Consider the following 14,167-nt stretch of genomic DNA (forward strand, 5'->3'; position numbering starts at 1 on the left):
TAGCAGCTACCAATTGGTTAGTTAATAAAGGAAATAATTTCTTCCACCAGGTATTTAAATCATAGTGATGCTTGCATTTATTAGTATCATATTATCCACTTTTCAAATTCTTGTCATGTTTCAGCAAATACCGGATACTGGCCAGTGTATTCGAGCAACGGATTTTGGAACCCTTGCTTCATGAACACAAGATCATCCTCAGTGCATTACGCTTTGCTGTCCTTACTGGGAACCCATTCATGGGATCTTTGTTGTAAGATATAGAGTATTGTCGAAAGGTGAAGTGTCAAACATTAAATTTCTTGTGACAAGTAGGTAGATTATGCTCGTTGGATTGGCATTCAGAAAGTTAAAGAATAACGACAAGCGCCAGCTTGAAGGCGAGTGATATTGGTTACTTTTTTTGTGTTTCGGCAGAGCTCAACGTTTGAGGATTGCTGTGGCTCAAGTTGGTGGTTTACTGCCAAATTTATACGTCAAAAGAAGAGAAGATGCGGATATTTCTGGCGCTTTGTTTACATCGCCAATTTTGCTTATTTGAAGGCTTTTTAATTAAATGCTTGTTCGAGATTGTTCCAGTTACATGTGAATCTAACATGTTGTTCGACGTAATGCTTCCATGCGATTGTTCGACGAAAGTTATTTTTCTTTTCTTTTTTTGGAAGAAGCTGGGAGTTTGGGTCCCTTTGCCTTTATCGATATTGATTTAGAAATATAGGGGAAAGATTGAAGAAATCTTCATCACGACACGAGTACAAAAGGAAAGACTCATGAGTCAGCCTCTTATAGAGGTCATCGTAGGATTGGACTGCCACAATACGAGGAGGTCAATTTGTCTAATGTACCCTATAAGTCAAGATCATTACGCCGATGCTGCTGCAGTCTTTCACCTCAGAATCCTTTTCCTTAGTCGGTGAAACAGCATAAACACTACAGTCCAAACACTACAGTCCTTCTCCCATGTCTGGTTGTTCTGCCTTGTCGCTGAGGAATGGTAGGATTCGGAGGAATCATTTCAGGAAGAAGCATGTAGTGCTGTTATTCCTAGTTGCACCCTGAGCTGGAACGCATATTCACAACATAGCTAAATAGCCACCATTCTCCGGCTAAGGCGTATCGCAGCCCGCATCTCATTCCACAAATCTGCACGGAGTGTTTCAAGATGCCATCAAATTTCGATACCAATATGTAATTTTTCATCTTCCTTCTTCACATGAATCTCCTCGTTATTCATATCTACCATGTATATGGTTATGTTCCCAGGAGATTGTCCAACATTTCTTCACCCAAATATGAATAATTAAAGCATCCATTTCCCTCTGAATTAGACACTGATAAACTGTTGCCAGCAGGCTGTGGAGTCAATTATCTTGCATAAGTGTCAAAGACTCCAGGTGTGTTGAAGAAGATTTCAAGGATAAATACGCTATGAAAAAGTTTTGCTTAAGGGAGAGAGGCGCCATCCATTGCTTCAAATGATTCTCCAAAACAATTGAGTGCCAGAGTACCTATCTATCTGAGAATCTAAGTACACCGCATACTGACTCAGACATGGTTTGTGGTTTCCCTCCAAAATATTATATTCCTTTTTTCTGCGCCACTCCAAGTTTTCTGTAGGTGGCATCATGACATCATGGGAAAGTTGAAATGTTTTCTCACCACAAGACTGTGTATCTTAACTTACCAGGATAGAACTACAACATCAATTTAACATGATTTTGAATGTTTTCGTTCTTTTTTAAAAGTCAAAACCCATTGCCCACGTTGATCATTAGTTTTACCCAAAAACCAAATTTTCTATACATACCTGTACCTATCATTACAGAAACTGAACGACCAACACCTGCAACCGCGCCAGTCAGCATACAAAGTGTAGGAAACGCAGAGTCGCCCATGACCAGCACCTTTTGAAAGACCTGCAGATAGCCTCCAAACCAGCTTTGGATGAACATTCGATCAAAACGGGGCGGTGTTTTGACAACATAATTTTGCTAAGTTAACCAACTCCATCTTTCATTACCAACTGACAGAAGATGAAGTTGGAATATCATGAAGCTTACTCCCAATCTGACAGCAAAAAGTAAAGATGACCATTAATATTTAATGTAAAATCCACTGGATAATGTGCAATGCGAACAGTCAAGTGGAAGCTATGTTCGTTCAATGAAAGTCTCATAATAAGATGCATGCGGAAGAAACTAAAAAAGAATCTTCATATCTGAAAACCGAGGTGGCCAATTAATAGGGGCACATATTAGGAGGGAGAAGGAGATTATAAGAAGCAACTCATGCCACCTTTTTTTTCGTAAGGCTGGGCACCTGCCCATAGGTACCTCAGGTCCGGACCCGAAACCGGAAAAAAAAGGCATGGGACCGGCTCAATCAATAAATTTATATTTATATTAATACATTTATATATTATTTTATATTAAAAATATATTTTTAAATTTAATCAAACATGGCCCAAACCCAAGTTTTATGGTGTTAGGCCGGCCCGAGCCCGGCTCTTGGGCCAGCCCTGCTGATATGGTCACTTCACCCGCCTTCCCACCTTAAACAACATTACAAGGAAAATTGAATCATCTCCCGGCTTGCTCTATTTAATTCCAGCACCTCCGCCATCATCAACCTAAAGCCGTTTATTAACTCTTGGTGTTTAACTATAGCTTGATCCTTTCAGTGATACCTTTATTATCATATCATTATCACTATTATTGTTGTTTCTTTAATTGAAGGACAAAGGACCGAGGGCCGCACCGCAAGCTTTACAAGAACAAGGCGGCGCCAACTCTGGCAATAAACGTTCAAAGGGTACTTGATTCAGGATGTCTAGATAAAACTTCTGTGCAGCCCATGCATAAAGCAAATATCCAAGCTGGTCAGCGGGAATCCATTTTTCATTGTCACATTCTTTTTGTGCCAAATGGCCCACCGATCTGTTCTACTGCTCATTTTACATATAGTAGGAATCCGTGTTCTCATGCTTCCCATGTAGCAACCCTCTGAGATGAATAAAAAATGTAGATGTAGGGAGTATGTCTAGTCGGGAACACGTCGTTAGCAGAGATCATATTCGTTTCCTCTGGCTTGCAACAGACCGGAAGTTGATTACAGGTGATCGGCTTCTTCAGGAGCCTTTTACACTGTCGGGGAAGGCTCCACTTCCACAGCCATCATTGCAGGGAGAGCAATGCCGAAGCTGGGTCTGGATCCAGATGCAAATATCAAACACATACGAGGTTAGCATTTATATTTTCAACTTAAAGGATGGATGCGAAAATGAAACTTCCAAGGAGGAAGCGTGTTACTGGTTAGAAATTTATTACGCACATCACATGGACAGACAGAGAACTGAGTCAACTTAATATTTATATTAGAGAGCGAAACTAAGGCGACCCATTTATATAAGATGATAAGCCGTTAGCTCATTTTTCTATTGAAGTATTGGTTTCGAAGAATATGCCTCTTCTGTTAGAGGGCGCAAACACTTTTGTTTTCTTTAGATATTTTTACTATTTTTTGAAACAAGGAAGGAGAAACTATCTCATTCCAACTTTGCAAGAGATTTTTGTTATTTCTCTACACTGCAGATGTACATAGGAGGTGCTTGGATGGCACTCTCATCTAACCCAGCTTTGTGAAAAATCTTGGTTTCATTTAATTTTCAAAACTTGGTATATTTGTTTAAATGACACACCTAATATCCGGTTTTTCGTAAATAATCTGAAGTGGGTCATGTTTTTCACTCCCGTTTACTAAATGAGTTTTTTTTTTTTTTTTCTTCAAAAAACAAGATAAAGGTCCTAGTTTGGAATATCAGCGAGGCACCCCCCGAAACGTGATTGCCTGTTCTTGGGAATGTGCAGTCTTTATGATTGTATTAAAAACGCATTTATCGGCTGTGCCATCTAATCACTTTGTGGTCATAACCGGCCCTTCAAGCAATGAATGTACTCAACCATTAAATTCTGACGTCAAAGTCGCATCTTGGAAGAGGACGTGGGAAAAAGTATTTATATTGCCCGACGAGTCCCTGTCGAGCTCAATAACCCGCCTGTCGACAGCCCCTTCAGGATTGTGCTCGTCCATTTTTAGTCGGTGCATTTCAAAGGTACAACAACCAACTTAAGCTCATATAATTATTCATATTATAGGTTGTTATGATTTAAGCGTCCTTCAAAAAACCAAAAGCCATAAGCCACAAAATCTAAGTCGATGTTCGCGTGGAATCTGCATCCAAGCAGCATTGATTTATAAATGAATAAGAACGGAAAAATGAAGTTATGTTAGGTAGAGTTGCCATTTCAATAAGTGATATATATAAGTGAAAATGTGCAAACCAGTTGGTTGGAGAAATAAATAAATGAGCGTGGGTGTGTGTCTTACAAGTAGTTGGGAAGGAAAATAACAAAACTATGCGCGCATCTGTCGAATACGGAACTTTATAGCACAGAAATTAAATGAAAAGGAAAAGGTTATGAACCTAAACGAAATAGAATATCAGACAAGAATTCTTTTCCTTTTGGTTGAAGGTCGGTAGGTCCCGCATACCTTTCTGATTGGAAAAGTAAGACACCCTTTCAAGGGTAAAGAAGAAAACAACAAAAAAAGTAACTTCTCTTTTTTCTTTTTCTTTTCTTTGGCACAAAGATTGGTATATGGGTTTCTTCTTGAGAAAAAAAAAACAAAACAAAACCATCACTCTCTCTCTCTCTCTCGAAAAAGAAGAAAAAAAAAAGACGATGATGAAGAAGACGTCCTCCAGTCCTTGAAAGATGGAAGCAATGGGAATTCCAATATATTTTTTTTTTACTAAGAACGTCAAAAAAAATATTGGAGAGTGAGGTACAACTTGTAAGAAAATTAATTGGTTCATGGTTGTTATTGACGAATTAAGGGGAAGCAAAGTTGAGAAGAAAGAATAAGGAAAGCGACGTGCATGACTTTAAATTGCAGCAATTAGCTAAAGATATGCAGCATTATTTAAGTGGAAGTCTCCTCGCTTTAGGGTAGCTGAAAAAGAATGCCATGTGATCACTGATACTTTTAAAGGAAAACGTAAACGTCAATACCTGCAGCTTTTTATCATTTGCTTGGGCGAAGCAAAAATAGATGCAGCAGGTCTCGTCTCGGGCCACCTTTAGATCTGGTCTTTCTTTATCGCAGTCAGAAACCAAGCGGTCCCTCCGCTTTCTAATTTTATACATGCTTTTATCATCTACTCCCGGAAAGCTTTACTAATTATGTGCATAATTTACTTACATTTCAAAAAAAAAAAAAAACAACAACAACGAGTGAGAACGTACCTTCCAACAACACGAAAGAATAACCACGTGTTGTATGCTCCGAAAGAATGAATAATGTGAAGGCTAGCTAATAATGATACCTTTAACTTATAATAATCAATTATGGAGTGCATAAAATATTTCTAGCGTTTTATAATTATACATTCGGCCGTTGTGGGCGGGCATAAAAAGTTAAATGAAAGGAATTCATGAATGCCGCAAAGAATATTAGTGGGTAAGTAGATAATCTTTTTCGCATATAAAGAGTACGTGATGTGGAATATGTTGTTATTTTAACTCCATTTTCAACAACGACAAAGTGACTTGTAAACAAGCAATTTTATTTTATAGAGAAATTTCAGTCGGTCAAATATGGACCTTAACGTTTTTTATTTGTTTGATGTAGTCCGCCCTAAGGGCGCTTCTATAAAACGAGCAAGTGAGATGCGGGTGCTGCGTAGTCCCCACAAGCAAGTGCAAGTCCCATCGCAGCTGGTGGAGTCCAGATCTCTCGACTATGGCTGGTGGTGGGTGCTTCAGCCTGGTGGCTTTCTTGGACGGACGCCTCCGCCGGACATTCGTGGCGGCGGGACTTGATCGGGCGACTCTTCAAGTGGACAACGAGACCACCATCCACTGCTGGGTCCCCTCGGGAGGGAGAGGAAGAAAACCGGCGCTGCTACTCCTCCACGGCTTCGGCCCAACGCCCACATGGCAGTGGCACCACCAGGTCGCGGCCCTCTCCCCGCACTTGGATCTTTACGTTCCGGAACTCGTCTTCTTCGGTGAGTCAACGACAACATCGCCGGAGCGCTCCGAGGTCTTCCAAGCGGAGTGCATGGCCAGGCTGATGAGGAAGCTCGCCGTCGACCGCTTCTGCGTCGCCGGCACGAGTTATGGGGGTTTTGTGGCGTACCACGTCGCCCGTCTCTATCCTGAAATGGTGGAGCGGGTGATCATCGCAAGCTCGGCCGTGAACAGGAGGGCGGGAGACGACGGCGAGTTCTTGAAGAAGGCGGGGGCGGATGACGTCGTAGACGTGCTGCTGCCAAGAACAGCGGATGGGTTGCGGTCGCTCCTGAAACTCGTCTTCTACCGGCCGCCCTTTTTCCTCCCGAATTTCTTGTCCAACGATTTTATCCACGTAAGTAACAAAAGCAAAACCTCCTTTCTTCCCCCCCTCCCCCTTCCCCAGATGGATCGGATTTTCCGCGTCCACCACTGCCGCCTAACTTCGAGTGATCCAAGGGTTCGGAGTCGTAACATCGAGCCTTTAATTTCTTTCGCACAGAATCGAGTTGAACGTTTTGGTTATAATTATATTATTCTCTTCCGCCCCGACACCATTCGTGGTGCTGCTACGGCACGGTCCCCAAGAATTGTGAACGTAATACAACCTTCTCTGGGCGCTTGCGCCCACTGCTTGGAAGAGATGTGCCATATTTACAGCCGATCTTTCGCTCAGGCTTCAAACCGGCACCAGAAAGGTCTGCCTGAATCTTTTCAACTGCACCCAAAACAGCATTTTGTAAACATATATTTTCACGTCCACATATGTACGCCTTTCCATGTTGGCCAGCCTTGGGAGACCTGTGTTCGCCTTGTTAATCGACAAATACGGAAAAAATGTAATGACTTCCTCTCGGAAAAGAGACATGGATGAATAATTAGCGGGTGGGTTGGTTCGTGAAGGAGAAAAAAACTCGGAGTTACTGCCTCCTGCATAAAGTAATTTAATGCAAGGAAAGAAAAGAAGTGGATTAGTACAAACTACAAACCATTTATGTTTGACATGGAAGTTCCACCACATGGTCCCCAGGATGAGGTGAGTGGGTGAGAGGAGTAAATGGTGATGCATCTCGCAGCCGAAAATGAAAGGGCAGCTCCACATCCAAAGCACCCCCCTTACGCCTATCTACCCATCTGTTCTTTTGCTTCTGTTCCCCCCTGAAGATTAACCAGAATTTCAAAAGCGTTTTTGTATGCCATTCCTATATAGTGCATACTATTTTCAATGGCTGCGTGTTGAGATTGATGGTTTCAAATGGATGGATGGTTGTGACTGGTGATGCGGCAGACGCTGTTTACTGAAGGCAGGCGCGAGAAGCTGCAACTTTTGAAGGCAATCACTCTCGGGAAAGAAGGCCGGTGCAACCTTACCCCTCTTCCACAGGTAATCATCACTTGTCTTCTCACCTGAACCTTCTTTTTTCTCCTGTTTTCCTCTTTTTCGCTTTGGACGTTCCAAGGAGGTCCAAGTTCACCTCCCTTTAGACACAGTTAAAGGATTCTTTCATAAGACCCAAAAAAGGCTTAGCTGCCAGATGGTAGTTAAATTATAAGATGATACAATTAGGATGTCAATTATCTTGAATCAAGCCTTGTCATTGCTCGAGCTTTTTTCATGATGTTGTCCACTACATGATGCTCGCGGTAAATTCTCACTTTCTTCACCCAAGAAGAAAAGGAAAAAAAAAAAAAAAAACTTAAAGATGAATGTTAATTCTTCCCTTGAATAGTAATAACAGGTCTATGAGCCAGGGTATCCATCATATATGGGGGGACGACATGTCCGTATGCCGTATATATGCCAATATATGGAAACAAGCCCATTGAGAAGTAAATGATACTTGACGGAAAATAATGAAAAGCTACAGTTACACAAGTAAATATTCAGTATAATTATTAGCTACAAAAGTAGTTGCTAAGATACGGATGTATGCCAAGAAGCATTATTGCCGTGGTATTTGAGGGTGTTTTGCAAGTCTCCTTCTCCTCAAACACAGTTCTCTTGTCTCCTTTTTCGACCCAAACAATCAATCACTCTCCCTATCCCATTCTTTCTCGTGGGGGAAAAGCCTCTTCCCTCAATGACGTGCAGCATTGCGGGCATCCAATGTCTGAATCAGTGTATAAAAAATATGACAAACAGCAGGTTGCACCATAGGACCTCCTGCTTTCCATTGGAAGGATGCAAAAACTGACAGTGCTGAACGTGGAAGCATTGATGTTCCTCCAAATTAAGATTTTAAGTGTTGCTTTTCCGTTTTCAATATTGTTTGAACAAAGGTTTTCAGGTCGTTACTTTTAGAAGAGCAGCAAAATCAATGTTCTGAAGTGATTGTATTTGAAACTTTTTCGGTCCCAATTTTTTTCCGTGGAAGGAATTTTAGAGATGTTGCTACGGCCACTTCCGGCATCATTTTGTTGGTATTCCCAATTTGTTATTGAATCGCAATGGTAGGTATGGAAGAAACTTGTTGCTTTCATGATCTACGAAGAGATGCCCGGTACTTCAATTATTATTGAATGTTGCAGGAAGTGTTGATCATGTGGGGAAAGTTCGACCAAGTATTTCCGCTGGAGAAGGCTTACGATCTTCAAAAGTAAGATTCGAATAACAAATCCTTGACAGAATCATGTTACCTGATGCAATCATGAACTTGAGAATATGAGAGATCTTTCATGATATTTTATTTTTGTCGACGGCATGCGTATACTCTGTATCGCGATTAGGGCAGTCATATGTCCTTCATCACTGGCCTAGCCGTTGGAGATTCTGCTAATTAACCTGCTGTTGTTGTTAATTGCTGTTCTTTTCTTCTTCTTTTGCTCTTGCTGTTTCCTTTTTTTTTTTTTTTTTTTTTTTCTACTTTCGGTACGTTGATGCATTAGCGTGAACCGCAGGCTTATCGGGGAGAATGTGAAGCTGGAAATTATGGACAAGACTTCACACGTACCACAGATGGAGCAGCCTGGTAAATTTAACGGCGTTGTGTTGCAGTTTCTCCTACAGGCAAGAAGCGACTTCCACTTGGACGGTCTCGAAAAGAAGAAAAACGGACATGACGACAATCGGTCGACGACGAAGAATGCATTTCCGTCTGTGGAAATCAATGCGGGTACACCGGCAAGCTACGTTGCCGGCAACGTTTAACCAATTTCCGTTGATCATGGATCGCGGCGTCCTCCCCTTCCCTTCCCCTACCGTCCTTCCTTTAATAGCGCCGTCAGTCCTGGTGTGCAATGTTTCTGTGACTTGAATAACAGTAGGAGATCCGGTCACCACAAACAAGCTCTAGTGCTTTTTTTCTCCTTTTCGGCTTTTCCTCATTTTTTTTCAATGTTTTTTCTCCATTTGGTAGGTCGGCTAAGAAGCTTGCAGCACAAGGGCCACCGGAAAGGATTAATTCTGGCGGAGAGGCAGTGCCTCTTATCTTATTCCTCGAGCAATTGTGAAAAGCTTATGTGCAACTCGATCCAAATATCATATACTGCCTTTCACGTTTTGAACCTTTTCAGTTGGTTTAACTAAATTTTTATCGTGTATGCCTGGTCACGCGATTGACTTGGTATCAAGTCGACTATTAGTCCTATTGTTTTCTTGTAAACTCAAGGAAAAAGGGTGTTTTCATAAGTTCCACAGATTTATATTATTTTAATATAAAATATTACGAACTAACAAAATATAGACTGCATAGACTACTATATGTGATTGATCACATGAAATTTGATGACCGAGCTTTTAACGGCGAGATAACAAAGATACCATCGACCATTTGAATTTGTATTTGAGATCTACTACATCAAATCTCACGCAAACGACGTTGTATGGAAGTCCATTTTTTCTTGTATTTTACGGATCTTATACATGCACGCACACCCGCGCGCAACAAATAGGCTCTTAGTTACTAGAATAAGCGAGATTACGAAAAACTGGACTTCGGACCTCCGCCCACATAGCAATAATTTCTAGACACTCTAAATACGAAGAGTAGATACCCAGGATCCGCCCACTCCACCAGAATAAAACAAGCAACATTGTTCAGATAGCTCTCTTGATGCAATATAGTCATGCAATCGGCACCCATATCAGATTGTTACCTTCCAGCTACTTTGTCTTAAAATTGAAGTAGACTCATAAAACAATATGTTACAGGACTTTGTGAATCTGTCACAATTTGTAAGGCAGTTTCACCAAACAGTAACAGTTAACAATTGTTACTGGTCCCAAACAACCTCTAATCCTATTTCAACACATTACATGGGCAACACGTTACATGGGCCCTGGCCTGTTGGTTGAAAACATAAGCGTTTTTTTTTTTTTTTCCCGATTTGTTTACATCATATATATTAAGAACCAACGTACCACAAACATTACTTGGAGGAAATTGCGTTTTCCCTTTTTTTATTTTGGATGTTGCCTATCGACTTATCTCTTACCTTTTGAAAGATGAACCCAGAAGCAGATAGTGACTGCTTGAGAATGTTTGGCTCATATTTTTCTCATCACATCCCCTCATCCATGGTATTTTTCACTTCCTCTTCATCCTGTAAAATATATTCCTATATATATGAAATCACAAGATCGGAATCCATGTGGTTGTAGGGCACAACAATTGATTTTAGACGGACTGCTGATGGGCATTTCATAACGGAGTAAGCAACTATCAAGGCAAAAACATATGATTTGTTATTCCATCATGTACAACTTCTGATTTTAGTCAAATAAACCGCAGTTGGGGGGAAAACTGGTTGGGGCTGTTCGGAATAGAGACTTATGCAGTAAGTTTTCCATCATTCCATGCTTTCTGTTCAGTGCTCTATACATCTAGTTTACTTTGATTCGGCTATGGAACAGAGAATAATGAATTATGTCGACAATTAGGATAGTTTGCATTTCGGGATTAGTATCTTGGGTTTCTGTTTCGTAATAATGTTTGCCACATTTTAACTGCAGGAGCCTTTTTCGACAATGTATATAGGAGACCTTCCTGTTTCAGTTTAGACAAATTAAAGCAGGCCATTGGTGATAATTTTGGCGACATGATCAGAGGATTCTGGTGAGCAACGCGTCCATTAGTTGGAAGTGGGTAGTTTCGCCCTTCCATGATTGGCCCTAGCTTTAAAAATCTTTAGAAAATTCCATGGCGTGGTGCTAAGGGCAGCTCGTCGGTGGTTTACAATACGATCATCACAGTCAGGATGAGAGGCGAATACCATAGGTCGGGCGGTGAGGGGCACTACCTACTAGGTTTCCGAATCCTCAACTACCAAGAAGCCTTACCGAGGGAGACTTGGAACGTGAACTTTGAAATTGCAATGCCATCACTCATGCAGATTGCAGATGTAAGTTGCAAGCTCACATTGGTGGTCACGTTATTTTATATTTTTGGGAATAACTATACTATAATATTATTCTTTTTACAATAACTTCAGGTTGCTTTTAGGTTATTCAGAGAAGGCGTTTAATCAGCTTGACTTGATATCATTCCAATTTCATCGCACCCTTGCATGGCCATGGGCCTCAAGGAAGCGGCGATTTCTTTTCGTTGTAGCTGGCTTTTTCATATTTGGCCTTCCGTCGGGAAGGTATCTGTCTACACAACTAGAGATTGGAGCCATATGTTGGAACTGGGAGATTCAAACCCAAAAAATTCCTAGGGATTTTATTTCAGACATTGCTTATGTCTAAGAAAGAAAAGCATGCGCCAGACCGAGGCCACATTAATTTGGTGGGCTGCTGTTGTTTGTGGAACTCTGGTTCTTTTTTGGAACTTACGTTGGACCACAGGAGTTGATATGCTATGCCTGCTCCATTTGCACCTGCAGGTTGAATTCAACTGCTTGAGTGGACCCTTTTTTTCCTTCCATGGCCGCCGTTGAACCCTGTCCCCCGAGGAAGGATAACGGCGGGAGAATGGACAATGCGCCTCCTCCGAGTGTGGGTTGATAGGCATTGGCCATTGGTGTTTCAGCTGGCAGAGCGGAATAGCAGATGAAAGCTCACGAGAATCGATCCCAAGAAATGATATGCACGGTTTTGTCTCCATTGCATTCTGTGGGTTTCTGTGTCCAACCCGTATTCATGGAAGTGGGGCCCAACCAAAGTGAGTGAGGGTGCTCATGTCATGGCCCAAAAGTAAGTTCTGAGAGCATGGTAATTAAAGATTTATACTCTTAATTGTGTCTGCTATATTCACATATTCTAATTTAAATGCAAATGAAAAAAAAAAAAAATCATATTCACATCCAAAATTCGGACCGATCTAAATCTGACTTTTTATGTTTATACATAAATCCAAATTTTGAACTGCATGCACTTGATTTTCAAAATGTAAGAACATTGAATATAAAGTATTTACTCAATTCGATTCGAAACCAATTAAATATTGAACTTTTGAGTTTACGTTACGTTTTGTTCTTCGAGGTAGATGGGCAACCAAACTAATTTATTACTCATGAATTTATGCCAAAAATGAAAGTATATTTATGAGACAATGCACCATACTATTTTATAAATGTGTCTTAATTTTTGAGCAGATTTTTAAAACTGGACAACCATTCATAGAATAATAACAAGCTAGCATCGTTCCCAAACTGCTTCCTTGCAGCAGGAACCAAATTCATGGGTATATCTCATTCTTTAAAATACTCAAAGGATGTCTGCTGCGAAACAATACTTTTGCAGCGACAGCACATGACATGACAGCTGACCGCAGCATTGGACTTGCCCATGGTCGGAGGACTCACCAATCAATACATTTTGGACTGCAATAGCTTCATCTATCTATATCTATTGGCTTCAATGCACATATTTGGCCAATGTGGACACTGTTGTGGAAAAAAAAAATTATACACATGGGTGTGTAATGACCTGTAGTAATTTTAAAACTTGTTTTTAAATGAATAAAAAGAAAGTTGAGGAAAAGTTAAAAATTTTAGAGTGTATATTTTTTATAAAAAAATTCTAAAATGCCCCAACACCCTTCTTTTTTTTTACAAATGTATATTTGTGAATCATGTTATTTGGGCCCTCCCCGCAGCCCTAAGATTCCTATGATCCAGCATATTGTTCTTGCCTGCGTACCATGGGATATCATATACTGTCGCTCTTATTGGGAACTGGTCTCTTCTTTCAAAGTCTGAAACATTAAAGTGGAATCTGCAGACACATTTGATAAGTCAGATCCAGTTAGGATACAAATTTGCATCTCTCCCATTCTTTAGATGGGATTCATTCGCATGCCGATTTTTTAACATGTTAAAAATGCATGGGTGTTTGCGAGCTTCTATCAGATTTTATACGCTTTGGGGCGGTTTCTATCAGATATCGTAATGTCACAGATCATTTCCTGGTTCTGGATCGGTCGTTAGAGGCGTAAGGACGTTAATTCATATCCGCTTGCAGTGCCTCTAGCTGCTTAAAATCCGGTGGTTTATTTGGAGAAGCGTATAAACAAGTGCTTCATTTTTTTTATGCTTCAATAACCATATGATATTTGATTACTTACAAATAACCGACTGAGCTTACAAAATAGTTCACCAAAAGACGTGCTTCTCGAACGAAAAATGTTGACATATACTTAGGAAGACTATTTTACCGATAACAAGAAAATATAATTTGAAAAAAAAACTCATCAAGCCGTATTTCTTAGTCTATTTTTCTACAGTTTCTCACTTCTTTATCTCTCTTTGCTTTTTACGAAGACTATTTTACCCATAGTAATATAATATAATTTGAAAAAAAACTCATAAGCTGTATTTCTTAGTCTATTTTTATACAGTTTCTCACCTCTTTATCTCTCTTTGCTTTTGTCTTCAAAATCATACTTAGGAAGGCAAATGCAAATGTAGTGGACAAATCAAACAAAAAGTGTGGATTTATTATTTTTTATTAAAAGTGAAAATATTTTTGGAAAATCTATTTTTATACTCTCTTTTTTTTGGGGTTCGTAAATCACTTGATGAACAGCGTTAACCATGTCTGCATGTATCGCTCGATATGCATGCACCCTTTGCTTTGCCGGTAGAACGCATGACTGTTTGTTACGTTTGCGTTCCAAGAATTATGAGGTGGCGCTGCAAAAGGGAGGCCGGAA

The 14,167-nt window shown here is 40.4% G+C and overlaps 1 protein-coding gene across 1 annotated transcript; it reads left to right on the forward strand.

The window, feature by feature from the left end:
* The first annotated feature begins 5,737 nt into the window (after positions 1–5,737).
* On the forward strand, positions 5,738–9,409 carry LOC116258494 (uncharacterized). Its single transcript, XM_031635661.2, has 4 exons — positions 5,738–6,429; positions 7,363–7,458; positions 8,604–8,671; positions 8,973–9,409. The coding sequence occupies exons 1-4, from the start codon at positions 5,803–5,805 to the stop codon at positions 9,220–9,222; spliced, it is 1,041 nt and encodes a 346-aa protein (XP_031491521.1). The 5' UTR covers positions 5,738–5,802; the 3' UTR covers positions 9,223–9,409.
* Positions 9,410–14,167: the final 4,758 nt, after the last annotated feature.

Source organism: Nymphaea colorata, chromosome 8 (genome assembly GCF_008831285.2).
Source record: "Nymphaea colorata isolate Beijing-Zhang1983 chromosome 8, ASM883128v2, whole genome shotgun sequence".
Classification (NCBI taxonomy): domain Eukaryota; kingdom Viridiplantae; phylum Streptophyta; class Magnoliopsida; order Nymphaeales; family Nymphaeaceae; genus Nymphaea; species Nymphaea colorata.